This window comes from Lepidochelys kempii, chromosome 23, assembly GCF_965140265.1.
Source record: "Lepidochelys kempii isolate rLepKem1 chromosome 23, rLepKem1.hap2, whole genome shotgun sequence".
NCBI classification, from domain to species: Eukaryota; Metazoa; Chordata; order Testudines; family Cheloniidae; genus Lepidochelys; species Lepidochelys kempii.
Window position 1 is genome coordinate 3,659,313 of NC_133278.1, and position 18,270 is coordinate 3,677,582.

The following is an 18,270-nucleotide window of genomic DNA, read 5'->3' on the forward strand; positions in this document are numbered from 1 at the left end:
TGCCATTGATAGCACCTGGCTCTCTCCTGGTCTCTACCTAAAGTCATTGGGCTCGATAAAGGGGGATGCAGGTGAAATGGACGAGAGCTCAGCAGGAGCTAAGGGTGAGCTAAGGGTCCCCCGGCCTTAGGCTCTCTGAGATGCTAGCACCAGTCTTTGCAGAGAGATCCAGCCTCCTGCCCCAGGATTTCAGCCCCTTTCTAACTCGGTCAGCTTGATTATCCCACAGCTGCCATGGCGGGGGGCTTACGCCTTTCTTACACCTGTTGCTCGCTGGGGAGGCCTGATACCCTGCCAGATGGGCCTCTTCTCTGATCCAGCCTGGCCATTCCAGCTCAGGGTGTCACCAGTTGGGTGCCCCATAACCCAAGCACCCAGCTTTCAGCCTCTGCCTCTCTTCCCACCTGGCCCGGGGGCCCCAGGAGGTTGCTCCGCGGCCCAAGCAGGCCTGCCAAAGGGCCAGGCCAGTGGCACAGACCCGTGGGCCCTGGGGCAGAGGCATCTCCTGCCAGTGAGGTGCTCTGCCGCCCTGCCCAGTAGGTACCAACCCGGGGGAGGGTCAGGCGTGGGGCTGGAGGGAAAGTCCCAGAACCCAGGAGCCGGAGAGGCGGCAGGGGCCCCGGGCCAGCCCGGCTGCTGGGGGTGGGCTCCGCCCCAGTCGCTCGCTCGCTCCGCTGGGGGGGGGTTGCCCCTGCCGGTGGGAAGGGGAGGGGGAGCGAAGGGGGCGGGTGCAGCCGGGCCAGGCAACCCGACACCAGGCAGGGCCGGGGTTTAAAAGAGCCGGAGGCGGCAGGCGGCCGCTTCGTTCTCCGTGCGCTCCGCTCTGCCTTCCCCGCAGCCTCGGCGGGCTCCTCCAGCGTCCCTCCGCCGGCTCTGGGCTCCGCCGGGCGGGCACCCGCGACCCCCACCTCCCGCGGCCTGCTCCGGCGCGCACCGAGCCCTGCCCAGGGCGCACCGGCTCCCGGCGCGCTCCCCCTTGGACTAAGCTGCTGCTTCAGGGATTCGCCCCCCAGGGCCACCCGCCTCCTCGCCCCATGGCGACCCTGCTCCTCGCCGGCTTCCTGGCCCTGCTCTGCGCACAGCTGGTGAGTGACTCCGGGCGCAGGGGGACCTCCCCGGGGGGCAGCGCGCAGGGCAGGGGCGGGCGGGATCTCCCCAAGGGGGCAGCCACGCAGGGCAGGGGCAGTATGGGGGGGCGCGATCTCCCCAAGGGGGCAGCCGCGCAGGGCAGGGGCGGGCGCGATCTCCCCAAGGGGGCAGCCGCGCGATCTCCCCAAGGGGGCAGCCGCGCGATCTCCCCAAGGGGGCAGCCGCGCGATCTCCCCAAGGGGGCAGCCGCGCGATCTCCCCAAGGGGGCAGCCGCGCAGGGCAGGGGCAGTATGGGGGGGGAGCGCGGGATCTCTCCAAGGGGGCAGCCGCGCAGGGCAGGGGCAGTATGGGGGGGGGCGCGGGATCTCCCCAAGGGGGCAGCCGCGCAGGGCAGGGGCAGTATGGGGGGGGGGGGCGCGGGATCTCCCCAAGGGGGCAGCCGCGCAGGGCAGGGGCAGTATGGGGGGGGGAGCGTGGGATCTCCCCAAGGGGGCAGCCGCGCAGGGCAGGGGCAGTATGGGGGGGAGCGTGGGATCTCCCCAAGGGGGCAGCCGCGCAGGGCAGGGGCAGTATGGGGGGGGCGCGGGATCTCCCCAAGGGGGCAGCCGCGCAGGGCAGGGGCAGTATGGGGGGGCGCGGGATCTCCCCAAGGGGGCAGCCGCGCAGGGGCACAAGGAGTGGGGACCTGAACAGTTCGAAGGGGGGGAGGGGGCTGTGCACGCCATGGGGTGGGGGTGACGACCGTGATCTCTCCAAGGGGTTTGCACCGGGGGGCGGGGGCGGTGACCGCTCCAAGGGGGGCTGCGCGCTGGGCAGGAGGTGGGGAGTTGAGTGTGTGGCTGGGGGAGTCGGCTCCAAGGGGAACACGTCGCGGGCGGGGGAGGAATCGGGACCTTTCTCCGAGAGCTCCCTGCCCTGCCGGGCGCGGACACAGGGACCTCTCCAAGGGGGGGGGGGCGCTGCGCGCTGGGGCGGGGACCCGGGACCTCTCCAAGGAGGGAGGGGGGGGCGGCTGCGCGCTGGGGCGGGGACCCGGGACCTCTCCAAGGAGGGAGGGGGGGGCGGCTGCGCGCTGGGGCGGGGACCCGGGACCTCTCCAAGGAGGGGGGGGGGGGCGGCTGCGCGCTGGGGCGGGGACCCGGGACCTCTCCAAGGAGGGGGGGGGCGGCTGCGCGCTGGGGCGGGGACCCGGGATCTCTCCGGGGGGGCGCGCTTATGGGGGGGACTTCTCAGTGGGGGGTGAGCGCTTTGCAGTGCCCCGCACCCCTGGCAGAGCTGGGGGCTCGGGACCTCGCCACCAGCCCCGCGCTCTGACCTGGGGGGATCGGGGAGGGGTCAGGTGACTCGGGCTCACCCCAGGGGTCCCCGCTCGCAGGGAGGGCTGGCAGGACCCCAGAAGGGTTCAGGCACTGTGGAGGGTCTGGGGAAAAGGGGGGTCCCTCTTTCGGGGAGGCCCGGGGCGGGGGCTGTATCCTGGGACGTGTGAGGGGGCGGCGGCGGGGGGGGGTTGCCCAGGGGCCACCCCTCTCTGGCGGGGAGGGGGGACCCTTGTCGCGGGGTGGGGAGTTCATGAAGGGAACATCGGGGGGGAGGGGGCGGTTCCAGGCTGCGGGGGGGGAGATAAACCATGCCTTGGGGGCAGTGGGGGTACAGGACCCAGAGGGCTGGGTGTCCCGCGGGGGTTGCATAGTCCAGGCGGCGGCGGTGCTCCTGGGGGAGGGGGGGGGTTACATGGTTCCCAGGACACTTTTGCCCTGGGGGGGGGCAGTGGCAGGGTTGGAGTGGGGGGAGTTTGGCCCTGGGGAAAAGGTGGAAATTTCTCTGGAGAGGGGAGATGAGCCCTGGGCTGTGAGAGGCAACTTGTGGGGGGGGGGGGGGGGGAAGGGGGGGGCAAGGTCTCTGCCCTGGGAGGCAAAGGCTGTGAGTTGGGGAGGGGGAGCTGCAAACTATGGAGGGGAGGCCAGGGGGCTTGGAGATGCCATGGGGGGATTTCGCCCCATGGAGGGACAAGGGTCTTGGGGGCACAGTCTCTGAGCTGGGAGGATCTCTGGGTGGATGGGACAGTGGGCTGTGGGGGACTGTGGGCTGGGGGATCTTTGGGGGAGGGGGCAGTGTGCTCAGGGGGCACGGGCTGGGGGATCTTTGGGGGAGGGGGCAGTGTGCTCAGGGGGCACAGGCTGGGGGATCTTTGGGGGAGGGGCAGTGTGCTCAGGGGGCACGGGCTGGGGGATCTTTGGGGGAGCTGTGGGGTGGAGGCTGCATGCCGGAGGGTTGGGCTGCGGGGTGGGGATCCGTGCTGGGAACGCAGGCTGTGGGGTGGGGGGATCTCTGGGGTGGGGAGCAGTGTGCGGGGAGGATCCAGCTGTGGGGTGGGGGGGATCTGCAGGAGGAGACGGGCGGGGTCCCATGCTAACCCCCCCCCTCTGTCCCGCAGGCCCAGCCGGCTGGGGTGTTTGAGCTTCGGGTGCACTGGTTCCGCATCAGCGCCCCCAGCCTGTGCCCCGGCACCAGGCCCTGCTGCCTTTTCTTCCGCGTCTGCCTCAAGCACGCCCAGGCTGTCGTGTCCCCCGAGCCCCCCTGCACCTTCGGGGCCGCCCTGAGCGACATGGTCCCTGCCGACCGCAACGCTGTGGCCACCAGCGCACCCATCCGCGTGCCCTTCCACTTCAAGTGGCCGGTGAGAGCTGCCCCGCAGTGCCCTCCCCCCCGTAATACACCCCCATTATACACCCCCTACCCCAGGAATACACCTCCATTGTATACCTCTCATCCAGGGCCCTTCCCCATAGTACACCCTGTTATAATCCCCTCCCCCTCATAATTCAGTCCATTAAACATCCCCTCTCCCCAGTTATTCATCCCCATTCAACTCCCACCTCTTCCACCCCCTCCTCACCCGCGGCCAACAAGAACATGAGAACGGCCAGACTGGGTCAGCCCAATGGTCCATCAGGCTCAGTATCCTGTCTTCTGACAGCAGCAAGTGCCAGATGTTTAAAGGGAGTGAACACAACCAGGGCAATCATCGAGTGATCCATCCCCATCGTCCAGTCCCACCTTCTGGCAGTTGGAAGTTCAGGGACCTGGAGCATGGGGTTGCATCCCTGGTCCTTTTGGCCAATAGCCATTGATGGACCTGTCCTCCAGCAACTTACCTAATTTTTTTTTTTTTAAACTCTCAGACTTCACAACATCCCCTGGCAGGGAGTTCCACAGGTTGACTGTGTGCTGGGTGACGAAGTACTTCCTGTTGTTTGTTTTAAACCTGCTGCCTGTTAGTTTCACTGGGTGACCCCTGTTTCTTGTGTGACATGAAGGGGTGAATAACACTTTCCCTCGTCACTTTCTCCACCCCAGTCATAATGGTATAGCCCTCCGTCATATCCCCCCGCAGGCGTCTCTTTTCCAAGCTGAACCATCCCAGGTTTGAAAATCTCCCCTCGTATGGAAGCTGCTCCATCCCCCTCATCCTTTTTGTTGCCCTTTGCTGACCTGTCCCCATTTCTAATACATCGTTTTTGAGATGGGAGCGACCAGATCTGCACACAGTATTCAGGGTGTGGGCATACCGTGGCTTTATATAGAGGCAAAGTGATATTTTCTGTTGTCTTCTCTATCCCTTTCCTAATGGTTCCTAACAGTCTGTGTTCACTTTTCTCACTGCCACTGCACATTGAGGGGATGATTTTGGAGAACTATCTGCAGTGACTCCAAGGTCTCTCTCTTGAGTGGTGACAGCTAATTTAGACCCCCCTCATTGAATATGCATATTGGGGATCATGCTTTCCAACGTGCATTACTTTGCATTTATCAACATTGAATTTCATCTGCCATTTTGTCACCCAGTTTTGTGTGGTCCCTTTGTAACTCTTCGCAGTCTGCTCTCGACTTAACTGTCTTGAGTAGTTTTGTATCCTCTTTAAATTTTGCCACCTCACTGTTCATCCCTTTTTCCACGTCATTTATGAATATGTTGAACAGCCCTGGTCCCGGCACCGACCCCTGGAGGACACTTCTATTTACATGTCTCCATTCTGAAAACAATTTATTCCTTCTCTTTGTTTCCAGTCTTTTAACCAGTTACAGACCCGGGAGAGGACCTTCCCTCTTATCTTGTGCTTAAGAGCCTTTGGTGAGGGACCTTGTCAAAGGCTTTGTGAAAGTCCAAGTGCATTAGATCCACTGGATCACCTGTGTTCACATACTTACTGACCCCCTCAAAGAATTCGAATAGATTGGTGAGGCATGATTTCCCGTTACAAAAGCTGTGTTAACTCTTCCCCAATGTAGCGTTTTCTTCTGTGTGTCTGATAAATCTGTTCTTTACTCTAGTTTCAACCAATCTACCTGGTACTGAAGTCAGGCTTACAGGCCTGTAATTGCCAGGATCGCCTCTGGAGCCATTTTTTGTTTTTTTAAATCTGTGTCACATTAGCTTCCCTCTGGTTGTCTGGTACAGACTGATTTAAGTGATAGGTTTTCTACCATGGTTAGGAGTTCTGAAGGAACTCAAATGTGAAACGGCAGAACTCTTGGCTGAATACCACCTGGTCCTGGTGACTTATTACCATTTAATTTATCTATTTGTTCCAAAACCTCCTCTGTCACCACCTCCATCTGGGACCGTTCCTCAGATTTGTCACCTAACAATAATGGCTCAGGTGTGGGGATCTCCCTCGCATCCTCTGCAGTGAAGACCGATGCACAGAATTAATTTAGTTTCTCTGCAACGGCCTCGTCGCCTTTAAGTGCTCCTTGATCACCTCGATCGTCCGGTGGCCCCAATGACTGTTTATCAGGCTTCCTGCTTCTGATCTACTTAAAAATGTTTGCTGTTTGTTTTTGTGTCCTTAGCTAGTTGCTCTTCAAGTTCTTTCTTGGCCGGCCTGCCTGCCTGCCTTATACTTTTACACTTGACTTGCCACAGTTTGTCCCTTTCTAATTTCCTCACTAGAATTTGACTACCAATTTTTAAAGGATGACTTTTTGCCTCCAACCGCCTCTTTTACTCTGCTGTTTAGCTACGGGGGCATTTTTTTGGTCCTCTTGCTTTTTTATTTTATTTGGAGGTATACATTAGGTTTTGAGCCTCTATTGTGGTGTTTTTAAATAGTTTCCATGCAGCTTGCAGGCGTTTCACTCTTGTGACTGTTCCTTTTAATTCCTGTTTAACTCATTTCCTCAATTTTGTGTCGTTCTCCTTTTTTTTGAAGTTAAATGCTACCGTGGCAGATCTTGTTGGTATTTTCCCCTCTACCAGGCTGCTAAATTTAATTACATTGTGGTCACTCTTACCGAGCGGTTCAGCCATATTCACCCTTTGGACCAGATCCTGTGTGCCCCCTGGAACTAAATCAAGAATTGCCTCCTCCCTTGTGAGTTCCAGGGCTAGCTGCTCCAAGAAGCCAATATTAATGGTGTCTAGAAATCTTATCTCTGCATCCCGCTCTGAGCTGACATGTACCCAGTCAATATGGGATAGCTGAAGTCCCCCATTATCATTGAGTTTTCTGCCTTTGTAGCCTCTCTAATCTTTGCCACCATCCTGGCCAGGTGATTGGGAGGATGTTCCTACTGCTAGACACTTATTAGTCAAGCCTGGAATTTCTATCCACAGAGTTTCTGAGGTACAGTTTGATTCATTTAAGATTTTTACTTTCTTTGACTTTGGGCTTTCTAGGGCTGATCCCCCACCAGCACCAGCTGCTCGATCCTTCTGATATATTTTGTACCCTGGTATTATTGTCCCATTGACTATCCTCATTCCACCCCGTTTCCATGATGTCTATTATATTAATATCCTCACTTAATACCAGGCACTCTGGTTCACCCCTCTTCGCATTTACACTTCTAGCATTTGTAGATAAGCACTTGTCCATTTTGTCAATATCCGAAACTCGCCTTCATGTGCTATATTTAAACCGGACTCTTTTACCGCTGACTGCACTTCCCTAGCTCCTATCTGTACGTTACCAGATGTAACTTCTTTACTAGGACTTAGCTCCCTTTTAATAGATCCTCCCCTATGAGATGTTTCTGCCCAAACCGGGTGATCCTCCGCACCTGTCGGCTTTCCCCCAGCCCTGAGTGTAAAAACTTCCCTACGACCTTTTACATTGTACATGCCAGCAATCGGGTTCGGTTTTGGTTTGGGTGGAGCCCATCCTTCCTCTCTAGGCGTCTCCTTTCTCGAAAGGTTCCCCAGTTCCCAGTGCTTCATTTGCAATGAAAGAGGCATCAGGACTCAAGGAATTTTTTTACATTCATACCGGATGTGCCAAGCCCAGAGATGCTGGGGCTGTGAACTGCCAAGCCCACAGGTGCCGGGGCTCAGCCCTGGCAAGCCCTGGCACAAGTTAAGCACTGCCAGTTCCTAATAAACCTAAGTCCCTCCTCCCTACACCATAGTCTCATCCATGCCTTGAGACCCTGCAGTCCTGCCTGTCTGTCTAGTCCTGCGTGTGGAACTGGGAGCATTTCAGGGAATGCTACCATGGAGGTCCTGGACTTCAATCTCTTACCTAGCAGCCTAAATTTGGCCTCCAGGACCTCTCTCCTGTCCTTCCCTATGTCACTGGTACCTACATGTATCATGACCACTGGCTCCTCCCCAGCACTACACACAAGTCTGTGTAGATACCTTGAGAGCTCCATAACCTTCACACCTGGCAGGCAATTCACCGTGCGGTTCTCCCAGTCATCACAAACCCAACTATTAAAACAAACAAAGGGAAGTCATTTTTTCATACAATGTACAACCTGTGGAACTCCTTGCCAGGGGATGTTGTGAAGGCCAAGACCATAGCAGGGTTCAGAAAAGAACTAGATAAGTTCATGGGGGATAGGTCCGTCAAGGGCTATGAGCCAGGATGGGCAGGAAAGGTGTCCCTAGCTTCTGTTTGCCAGAAGCTGGGAACGAGCAACAGGGTAACTGATGATGACCTGTTCTGTTCATTCCCTCTGGGGCAGTTGATCTTGGCCATTATCGCAAGACTGGATACTGGGCTAGATGGACCTTTGGTCTGACACAGTATGGCCGTTCTTATGTTACTGTATCCATATTTCTACTGATCGACTCCCCCATCGCTATGACCTGTCTCTTCCTAATAACTGAGGCCCCCCTACAGAGGGGAGGGCCTCAGTGTGAGAGGAGACCATGATATCATAGACTATCAGGGTTGAAAGGGACCTCAGGAGGTCATCTAGTCCAACCCCCTGCTCAAAGCAGGACCAATCCCCAATTTTTGCCCTAGATCCCTAAATGGCCCCCTCAAGGATTGAACTCACAACCCTGGGTTTAGCAGGCCAATGCTCAAACCACTGAGCTATCCCTCCCCCCCCGGAAGGAGGGTCCCAACGATGATGAAGCCTTGGCTGGCATGATTTAGTTGGGGGTTGGTCCTGCTTTGGGCAAGGGATTGAACTAGGTGACCTCCTGAGGTCTCTTCCAACCCTGATCTTCTATGATGGGATTGTTTCCCTCCGCCTCAGCCTGATTATCTCCTTCCCGGAGACTTCTCCCCTCCTCAGCAGCACAGGGGCTGTCAGATGGGGTGGAACCCGCTCTCCTGTGTCCCCAAAAGTCTTCTCTCTGTACCCCTCTGTCTCCCTCAGCTCCTCCGGTCTCCAGAGCCCGCACTCGGTCTCTGAGAGCCAAGAGCTGCTGGCACCGAATGCCCACGTAAGGCCCCCGGCCCACGCGGCAGGTCACGGCACAAGCTGTGTTCAGTGCTATGAACTGGGGAGCCCCCCACTCTGCTCTGATGCCTGCCTGCGGTATTTTTACTCTAGCAGAGATTTTGGGGAGGGGGAGTGTTCTTGGCCAAGCTGGAGCCTGTTTGTTAGGTGTGTCTGCCTCTCATGCTCTCTCACCAAATTCCCCTGGTCGCAGCTCCTCTGGGGAGCTGGGTTGGTGGCTGCCTGAGTTCGCCCCGCCCCCGCCGTCGAGGGTCCCCAGCGGGATCAGGGCTCAAGAGATGGTGGGCCCGAGCCTCGTGACGGAGCCCTCAGCCTAGCCTAGCCAGCTGCTTGGGTCAGCACAATCCGCCCCACCCAACAGACCCCATAATACTCTTTTATTCATACACCCCCTTCCTCCAGCCCCTCCCCCAATAACACACGGCCTTCCCCAGCCCCCTCCCTAATAATACATCCCCATTATCCCCCCCCCATTACTGTATTGCAGTCCCATTATATATCCCTTGGATCCCTCTCCCCCAGCATCACCCCTATAATGTCTCCCCTCGGGACTCTTCCCCCATAATACAGCCCACCCCCTGCAATTCTACAGTGACTCGGAGCCATTCTGGGTTGCTTGGTAAACTGGGCACAAGCCAACAGTGCGTGGGGGTGTGTTTTGTTTTGTTTTTTTGTTTGTTTTTTTAAACATGCCTAAATGTCAATGGAGACACCTTGGCACTAAGCCTGTTGGCCGTACTGACAGGCTGGGGGGCTCTTGCTCTGGGATTCTGAAAAAGATCCGGAGGTCGTGGTGGATAATCAGCAGAACAGGAGCTCCCCGTGCGACGCCTGGGCCGAAAGGGCTCATGCTATCCTGGGCTGTATAAACAGGGAAATCTCGCATAGGAGCAGAGAGGTTCTTCCCCCTCTGTGTTTGGCCCTGGTGCGACCGCTGCTGGGATCCTGTGTCCGGTTCTGGTGCCCACCATTCAAGGAGGATGTTGATGAATTGGAGGGGGGTCAGAGAAGAGTCACAAGAATGATCAGGGGGTTAGAAAACCTGCTTGGTAGTGAGAGACTTGCGGAGCTCGATCTCTTTAGCTTAACTAAAGAAGATGAGCTGGTGACTGGATCCCAGGCTATCGACACCTGCCCAGGGAACAAATATTTAATCAAGGTCCCTTCAATCTATCAGAGAAAGGCCCAACATAAGCCAACGGCTGGGAGTTGACGCAGGACGCATTCAGACTGAAAGAAGGCGTTCGTTTTTAACAGGGAGGGTAATTAACCACTGGAGCAACTGACCGAGGGGCGCGGTGGATTCTCCAGCACTGGCCGTTTTAAAGTGCCAACAGGATGTTTTGCTAACAGGGAATTATTCCGGGGCAAGTCTCTGGCCCGTGCTGTCCAGGGGGGTCAGATTAGATGATCACAATGGGCCCTTCTGAGTTTATAACTTTATTCCTACGCTGCCCCACCCCTCAAGTTCCCCTCCCCCAGGTAAGACATGCGCAGCGTCCCTCTCCTCCCAACGCCCCCAGTTAGGCGCCCCCAGGGCAGCCTTCTGTTTCTCCCACCCCAGTTCTCCTCCTATTGTGCACCTTCTCCCCCCCCCCCCCCCATCCATCACACCATCCCATCTCTGTCCCGGGCCTCCCCTCTCCACCCCACCCCCTCACGCGCTCTGCTCTCTCTCCGCTCCAGGGCACCTTTTCCCTCATCATCGAGACGTGGAGAGCCGAAGCGGGCGAGCCGTCCACAGGTGAGAGATACCCCAGCCGCCACCAGGGGGTGCTGTGGGGGTGGGGTGTGTGGGCAGCCCCATCTTTTTGGAGAACTTTGTTTTGGGGGGCCACCCCAGGCTCACACAGAACCCTGACTGATGGGACACCCCCTCTCCCCGGTCCTGCACCTGGTCTCCCGGGTCTGCCCTCCCCACCCCCAATTCACTAGGGCCAGATGATGCCAACGCTGGCCCCTTGGCACATCACATCATAAGCCCCTATGGCTCCCCCCCACATTGTGAGTCTGACTCCCTAAGGGACAGCAGGGACCCCCTCCGCCAGAGAAGCAGGGTGGCAGTGGGGGGTCCCAGTACTTACCTCTGCAACCAGGATGTATCTGCTTGGTGGGGTAGGGGGAGGTGCTGGACCTGATGCACTGTGCCCCTCCTGCCCCAGGCAGAGCTCCCTGCTGGGGTGAGGCTCGCAGGGTGAAGTAATGGGGCTGGCAATAAAAAGCCCACTCAGATTGCTTGAGGCAGCTGTCCCCTCACAGAGCAACAGGTTCAGGCTCTCTGCAGACCCAGACAGTGTCACTGCTTTGGTTACCCCAGACCCCGTTCTTCCCAATCACGAGGGCTAGAGAATTTCTTCTTTGAAGCATGGAGCCGGGGATCTTGCTGGGATCATGTGACTGCTGGAACTGGGACCCACCAGGCCTGTTGTGTGCACATGCCTTAAACCGGCCCCGCAACCCACCCCAACTCCTCCACTCCAGCCAGCTCCTGTGCTCCTCCCTCCTCCAAAGATGTGGAGCTTGAAGCCTTCTGGGACTGTCCCGGGGCAGCCCAGCCCGACACGCCCACTCCTGGGCGGCTCGAGCTCACACGCGGCAGCCCCAACCCCATGTGGGCAGGCCGAACGGGCAGGGTGCAGTGTGCTCGGGCCATGCCCCTGCCTTGTCCCCACATGCACCCCTGGAACAGCCCTACACTGGCACTTGGCCCCCTTACCGCCCATGCCCCCCAGGACGGGCACCCACCAGCCCATCTCTCCCATGCTGCCCATATCTACCAGCATGTCAGCTCCATGCCCCTGGCCTCCCCCGGGATGGGCACCCACTAGCCCTTTGCCCCCGTGTCGACGGGCATCCACCCACATGTCGACCCTGTACCGTCCACTTCCCCCAGGGTGGCCCCCACCCTCTTCTGCATCCCTGTGACGCCGGCGTAGAGGGCTGGGGCCTGGATCCAAACTTCCCCTCAGCCTGAGGGTGCCCGGCAGCAGGGTTTGGGATTCGGGCACCAGGCCATGCCATTCCCAGTCACCCCCCATCTCCACCCACTCCCAGCTGAAGTACACAGTAGCGGAGCAAGGCTCAGCCCTAGGGAATTGTGGGATTTCTTTTGCGGGGGGGAAATAGCAAACCTGGGGAGGGAGCAGGCACTTCCCTGGGTGGGATTGAGCAGCTGTAGCCAGGATGCAGGGATGGGGAGGAAATTCCTGGGACATCCCCCACCCCAATTCCCTTACAGCCTTCAGCTCCGGGTCCCTGGCTCCAGGAGGCGGAAGTGGGGACACCGATATCCATGATGGGTACTAGAGCCAGCAGGGGTGAGGGAAAGCAGCTGATGGAGACACTGGGTGCTAGTGATCAGGGGAGGGTTGAGGGGGGGGATGGACCATGTCAGCCCCTGGGGGCATGGGGAGAATTCCAGAGGTGGGGGGCAGAGGAGCTGGGTGCTGGGGGTGGGGGGGATCCCAGTGCAGGATGGGGGGCAGAGGAGCTGGGTACTGGAGGGGGGCGGATCCCAGTGCAGGGTGGGGGGCAGAGGAGCCAGGTGCCGGGGGTGGGTGGGGGATGCTAGCGGGGGGTGGGGGCAGAGGATCCTGGTGCCGGGGGGGGTGGTGATCCCAGTGAGGGGGTCACACCGCTGGGTGCTGGGGAGAGGAACCATCCCCTGCCCTTCCACACAAACCCTGTTGCTGGGGCTGGAGCATTCGATCCTCTTTGTACCGGATCCTGTAGCAAGGGGAGGATGGGTGGGGGGTCGACTGGGCAGGGGCAGGGTGGGGATGGGTAGTGGGGGGGGGGGAGAAGGCTGGTTGGGGGAGGAATGGGTGGTGGTGAGGTCTGGGGGTGGGTAGTTGGCTGGGTGACAGGTGGGAAGGGATGGTGTGTGTGTGTGCGGGGGAGTCTGGCTGGAAGCGGGGTGGGGCTAGGATGGTGCATATGGGGGAGTCCGTCTGGAAGGGGGGAAGAAGGTGGGGGTGGGTTGGCACTGGGTGGGGGTGGCTGGCTGGGGGAGGGGTGGGGCCCCCAGCTGCGGGGGGGCAGGGGCCCAGTGGTCATGCTGTGTGGCTGGAGCAGGCTGGGTGTGAGGAGCCAAGGCGCAGGCGGGGCAAGTGCTGGCTGGTTGGACGCTTTGGGGGGAGGAGCAACCCCCTTAATTCCCCCCATCCCCTCCCCCGATGCAGGACTCTGAGGGGGAGGGGATGGGGGGATGAGGGGCCAAAGCTGCAGGCTCCAGGACAGGGTGTGTGTGGGGGGGGAAGAGGGGGGCTCTGACTTGGGGGGAGAACTGCTGAGGGGAGGGGGTGGGGAGTGGCAGAATGCTGGGAGTGGGGGGGGTCCCAGAGGGATGGAGAGGGGAATATGGGGGGGGGAAGGGAATGGGGTCCCAGGGTGGAATATGGGGGGGGGAGGAGAAGGGAATGGGGGTCCCAGGGGATGGGTAGGGGGAATAAAGGGGGGAGGGAATGAGGGTTCTGGTGGGGATGAGGCAGGGAATATGGGGTGCAGGAGGCCATGGGAGTGCAGGGGGAAGGAAGGGGCACTCTAGGGTGGGTTGAATGGGGAGGACAACATGGAGGAAGGGTCTGACGCTCCTGGGGTACCCAGGGCTGTGAGGCACCTCGCCACCACCTGCCCTTAGCATGAGGAACCCCTGTCTGGGCCTGGCGGGGCTCTGCTCCCCAGCTTCCTTGGCTTGGGGAACACAAGCGCTCCCCTCCCAGCCTAGGCAGGCCCTGCTGGCCCTCTGCACGTTACCAGCAGCCCCCCGCACCATGAGCATCCCCCTGGAGCACCCGGCCCCTGCTCCACCTGGCACTCGCCACATTCACAGCCCTGCTGCTCCCAAAGGAACAGCCCAGCCCGGCTTCCCGGATCCACCTCAGCTCCCTGAACCCCCAGGCCTTAGCCACGTTCAGAGGGAATTCAGGTGTATCTCGCAGAGACCAGAGCTTCAAGTAACAGCAGGGAGGTAGAATGATTGGACACAATGAGTTACGTCCACACCAGAACTAGAGCCCAGACTGCAGTTACCAGACACTCACCTCTCTCCAGAGACCAGCTCCCCCCATGTCCTTCCCCCCAGCCTCTAACAGCCAGGCCGGCTGGCACCCTCCATTCCTAAGACAAACCTGTTGGCAGCTTGGTTCCTGGGTGTCTCTCCGCATTCTCCAGGCTTCTTCTTTGATCTTAGTCATAAGCAGGACCCGCCCCCCACCGCGAGGCCGTGCATGCCTGTAGATCTTGTTCTCTCTTGGCGACTTTGTGGTCTCGATTAGCTGGACGCGCCGTGTGCAGAGAGACTCCCGTTGTAAGACACGCAATACACAATGGTCAGTCGGGGCAAGAGAAGCGTCTCCTACCCTGCCTGCCTGCCCGGAACCTGTGTATCACCTGGTGACCTGGTCTAACCTACACACCTTAGAACGTATAGATACATAACTCCTTAAATATCGTCCGTACATACGTCACGGGCTGGGTAGGACGATGTCGTTAGAGACCTCTCATGCCCCACCTTTGCTGCGCTATTATGTAGACCTCAGACCTTGTGGTCCCTGTAAACCCCTCTGCCTCCCTTGGGCCCTTTGCCAATGGCCATCAGGAGGTCCCTGGGCCGCAAGGGGATTCATAGAGTCTAAAGACACAAGGGGCCACTTGGATAATTTCATCGGCTTTCCTGATGAAAGCCGGCCACAGGACTGCCCTGCGTTAATTCCTGGTGGCGCTATAGGGGGAAAAAAGAAACATCCCATCTGGGTTTAAAAATTGTCCGGAACGGAGAATCCACCGTGACTCTGGGTGAGTTGTTCCAAAGGTTGGCTGCCTTCGCTGTTAAAAATGCACGCCTTATCGCCCATCTGGATCTGCCCGGCTTCCATGTCCAACCACTGGGTCCTGTTAGACCTCCCTGCGCTGGACTGAGGTGCCCCTTATCAACGTGTTCCCAGGTAGGTACTGATCACCTAGGATCCAGTCACCCCTGAACCTTCTCTTTGTTCAGTTAAATAGCTTGAGCTCTTTGAATCTCGCACACAAGGCAGGTGTTCTAACCCTCTGATCATTCTCGTGACTCTTCTCCGACCCCTCTCCAATTTACCAACATCCTCCTTGAATTGTGGGCTCCAGAACTGGACGCAAGATTCCAGCAGCGGTCGCACCAAGGCCAACTACAGAGGGGAAATAAACTCTTTGCTCCTGCTTGAGATTCCCCTGTTGATGCATCCCAGGGTCACACTAGCCCTTGTGGCCACAGCGTCATGCTGGGAACTCGTGTTTTGTATCCAGCACAACTCCCAGGTCTTTCTCAGAGTCACAGCTTCCCAGGATGGAGTTCCCCATCATGTAAGTATGCCCTGCATTCTTTGTTCCAAAATAAATCACCTTACGTTTAGCTGTATTAAAACACATTTTGTTTGCTTGCGCCCAGTTTACCAGGTGCTCCAGATTGCTCTGTATTGGTGACCTGTCCTCTACTTTATTTACCACTCCCTCGATCTTCGTCATCTGCAACTTCATCAGTGATAATTTTATGTTTCCTTCCAGGTCATTGTTAAAAATATCCAATAGTGAAGGGCCAAGAACTCATCCCTGCGGGACCCCACTAGAAACAGACCCGCTTGATGACTATTCCCTATTTACAGTTACCTTTTGAGACCTGTCACTTAGCCAGTAATTAATCCATATAATGTGGGCCGTGTTAATTTTGTATCTTTCTAATTTTTAATAAAGATGTTGTGTACTATCCAGTCAAATGCCTTACAGAAATCTAAGTATATCTCATCAGCACCATTATCTTTATCAACCAAACTATAAACCATAAACCCATTTTACTTGAAATTAATTATATTACCCTCCTTTGATTCTTTATTAATCAAGTCCCATATCAGCCCCTCCATTATCTTGCCTGGGATTGATGTGAGTCTGACTGCCTATAATTACCTGGGTCACCCTGTTTATCCTTTCTGAATATTGGCACAAGAGTAGCTTTCTTCCAGTCTTCTGGAACTTCTTGACTTACACAATTTATTGAAAAGCAACATTAATGGATCAGCAAGCTCTTTGGCCAGCTCTTTTAAAACTCTTGGGTGCAAGTTATCTGGACTTGCTGATACTTTAGTAGCTGCTGTTTTAAACATCCTCCAGAGATACTAGTGGAATGGAAAGTGTTATCATCCTATGATCTGACTATATAATTTGTTCCCACCCTCACAAATACAGAACATAAATATTTACTGAACATTTTTTGCCTTTTCTGAATTAATATTGACAATTCTACCATTTCCATGTAGTAATGGATCAACACTATTGCTAGGATTCTTTTTCTTCCTAATATACTTTTAAAATATCCTTCTTATTGTCTTTAACTTGGCTGGCCATAAAGTTCTCCTTTTGCTTCCCTTATCTGTTTTCTACAATTCCTAGCTTCAGATTTATATTCATTACTATGAACTTCCCCTGTATTCTGTCTGTTTATATATAGTAGCTGCTTTCACTTCCCCTCTATGCCAGATTGTTTTTTCCACCAATGCAGTCTTCTTTCTCAAGTTGTGGCTTTTAAGGCATGTAGTAAAGTTTTCTTGAATAATTCCCAATTAACATTCACATGTGTCTGATTAAATTCTTCCTCCCAGCTGATTTGGCTTATAATTGTTTTAAAGTTTTTTGTGAAGTTGGTCCTTTTAAAGCCCTGTATTACTGGTTTGCACTTTATTCTGTTTGCCCAGCTCAAATGTGGTCAAGTCATGAGCACTTGTTCCAAAGTTACTATTCATTTTTAGTTCTTCTTTGAGTCGTGTCCCTATGGGTGCTCCGCTTGAGGTGTGTCTGCGTCCCTGCGCCGCTGGTCAGAGAACTTCGGCAGCCGTGTCCGCTGGGTTCACACTTGTGCTGTCTCTCTTCGTGCTGCGCCATGAGTCTACCCGTCCTCCATTCTTTCTCTACTGCCTGTCCATTTGCAGATCCTTAACTCTTCTTTCAGTTGTTAATATTTAGCTTCCAAGAGCTCTTTAGCCTTCTTTTATCTTTATTTTGACTGAAGAAGAAGAAGAAAAAACAAGAAAGAAAAGAGTTCATTGTTCAAATCGGCCCCCGGACAAGGCTATGCCCGGTTCTCTGGGCTTCAAGAAATGTCGCACTTGCAGCGAGGCAATCCCCGTTGCGGACAAGCACACTCAATGTGTTTACTGCCTCGGTGAGGGCCACATCCAATGAAAGTGTTCCCTCTGCCAGCAACTTCGACAGAGATCCCGCACAGACTGAGAGCTTCACCAGAAGATCATCTTTAGGGAGGCAGCTCTCCGAGCGCAGGGTCCAGGAATATACCACCAGATGGTACTGCCGCCATCCTGGTATGCTCACCCATGGGCTCACCCATGGGCTCACCCATGGGTATACCACCAGGGCTCATGCCACCGCAGTGGCTGTATTGGGACCCCCGGGCAGTGCACTGCCAGCCTTCCTTCCAGGGCACCACGTGTCACCAGAGGCCTCACCGTGAGCCTCAGAACCCTTAGAAGTGGCAGAGCAGGAGATGGAGTCAGAGGAGAGGATCGCACCCAAGGCCACATCCCCCTCTTCTCCAAACGAGGGGGTCATGCCATCACCGCCCTCCATTGCGGATGGTTTCTGCCTATTCCAGGAGCTGGCGAAGATGGTGGCCGACCTCCTCTATGCACCATTGGAGGAGGAGAAGGATATGCGTCACCAACTTTGTTGATATCCTCCACACCTCTTCTACCTCTAAAATCCCCCTCCTGCTCAGTGAGGCCAACCTAGATCCTGCTAAGGGGGTGTGGGAAAACCCGGCCCCGGTGGCTCCGCCTTGCAAGGGAGCAGACGAAACTACCAGGCGCTTCTGGAAAAGTATGACTCCCCCAATTACAGGATTTTATTGACAAGGTGCCAGACAGCTCCCGGGATTCCAGGAATGCCAACTGGTGGCAAAAACAACCCTGCAGTCGGCTCTCGACACAACTCCGCTGCGGTGGGGATGAGACGCGTGTCGTAGCTGTGCCTCATGGGTTTCCCGAAGGAGGTGCAGACGATGGTGGAGGACCTCCCCTTTGAAGGGGTGAAGCTGTGTGGGGAGAAGACCGACGCCTCCTTCCACTCCTTGAAGGACTCCAGGGCCTCTCTTGGGTCCTTGGGAATCAATATACCAGGGCAAAGGAGACAAGTCAGCCCACGGTACCAGCACAGACCGTATTCGGCGGAATTCCTGGCGCAGCGGCTCTATCAGTCCCAAAGAAAGAGGGGGAGGTTCTCAAAGCAGAAGCCCTTGGGCTCCCAGGCCTCAACCCAACTACCTGCCCCGAAACCCCGCTTTTGACAGGCCAAGACCACTCCATGCTACCACCTGTAACCTTGCACCTATTTGGCCAGCGTTTCTCAGTGCTCGGGAGCACGTAACGTCGGACAGATGGGTCCTAGAGATCGTCCAATCTGGATATTCCATCCACTTCGCATCACTACCCCCGCCTCCACCA

The 18,270-nt window shown here is 56.7% G+C and overlaps 1 protein-coding gene across 2 annotated transcripts in view; it reads left to right on the forward strand.

The window, feature by feature from the left end:
- The first annotated feature begins 815 nt into the window (after positions 1-815).
- DLL3 (delta like canonical Notch ligand 3) overlaps positions 816-18,270 on the forward strand; it is a 258,259-nt gene continuing 240,804 nt past the window's right edge. For both annotated transcript variants that reach the window (XM_073321919.1, XM_073321918.1), the window contains exons 1-3: positions 816-1,085; positions 3,525-3,767; positions 10,475-10,532. In XM_073321919.1, the coding sequence (XP_073178020.1) occupies positions 1,035-1,085; positions 3,525-3,767; positions 10,475-10,532 (352 nt within the window). In that variant the 5' untranslated portion in view covers positions 816-1,034. The remainder of the gene's footprint in view (positions 1,086-3,524; positions 3,768-10,474; positions 10,533-18,270) is intronic.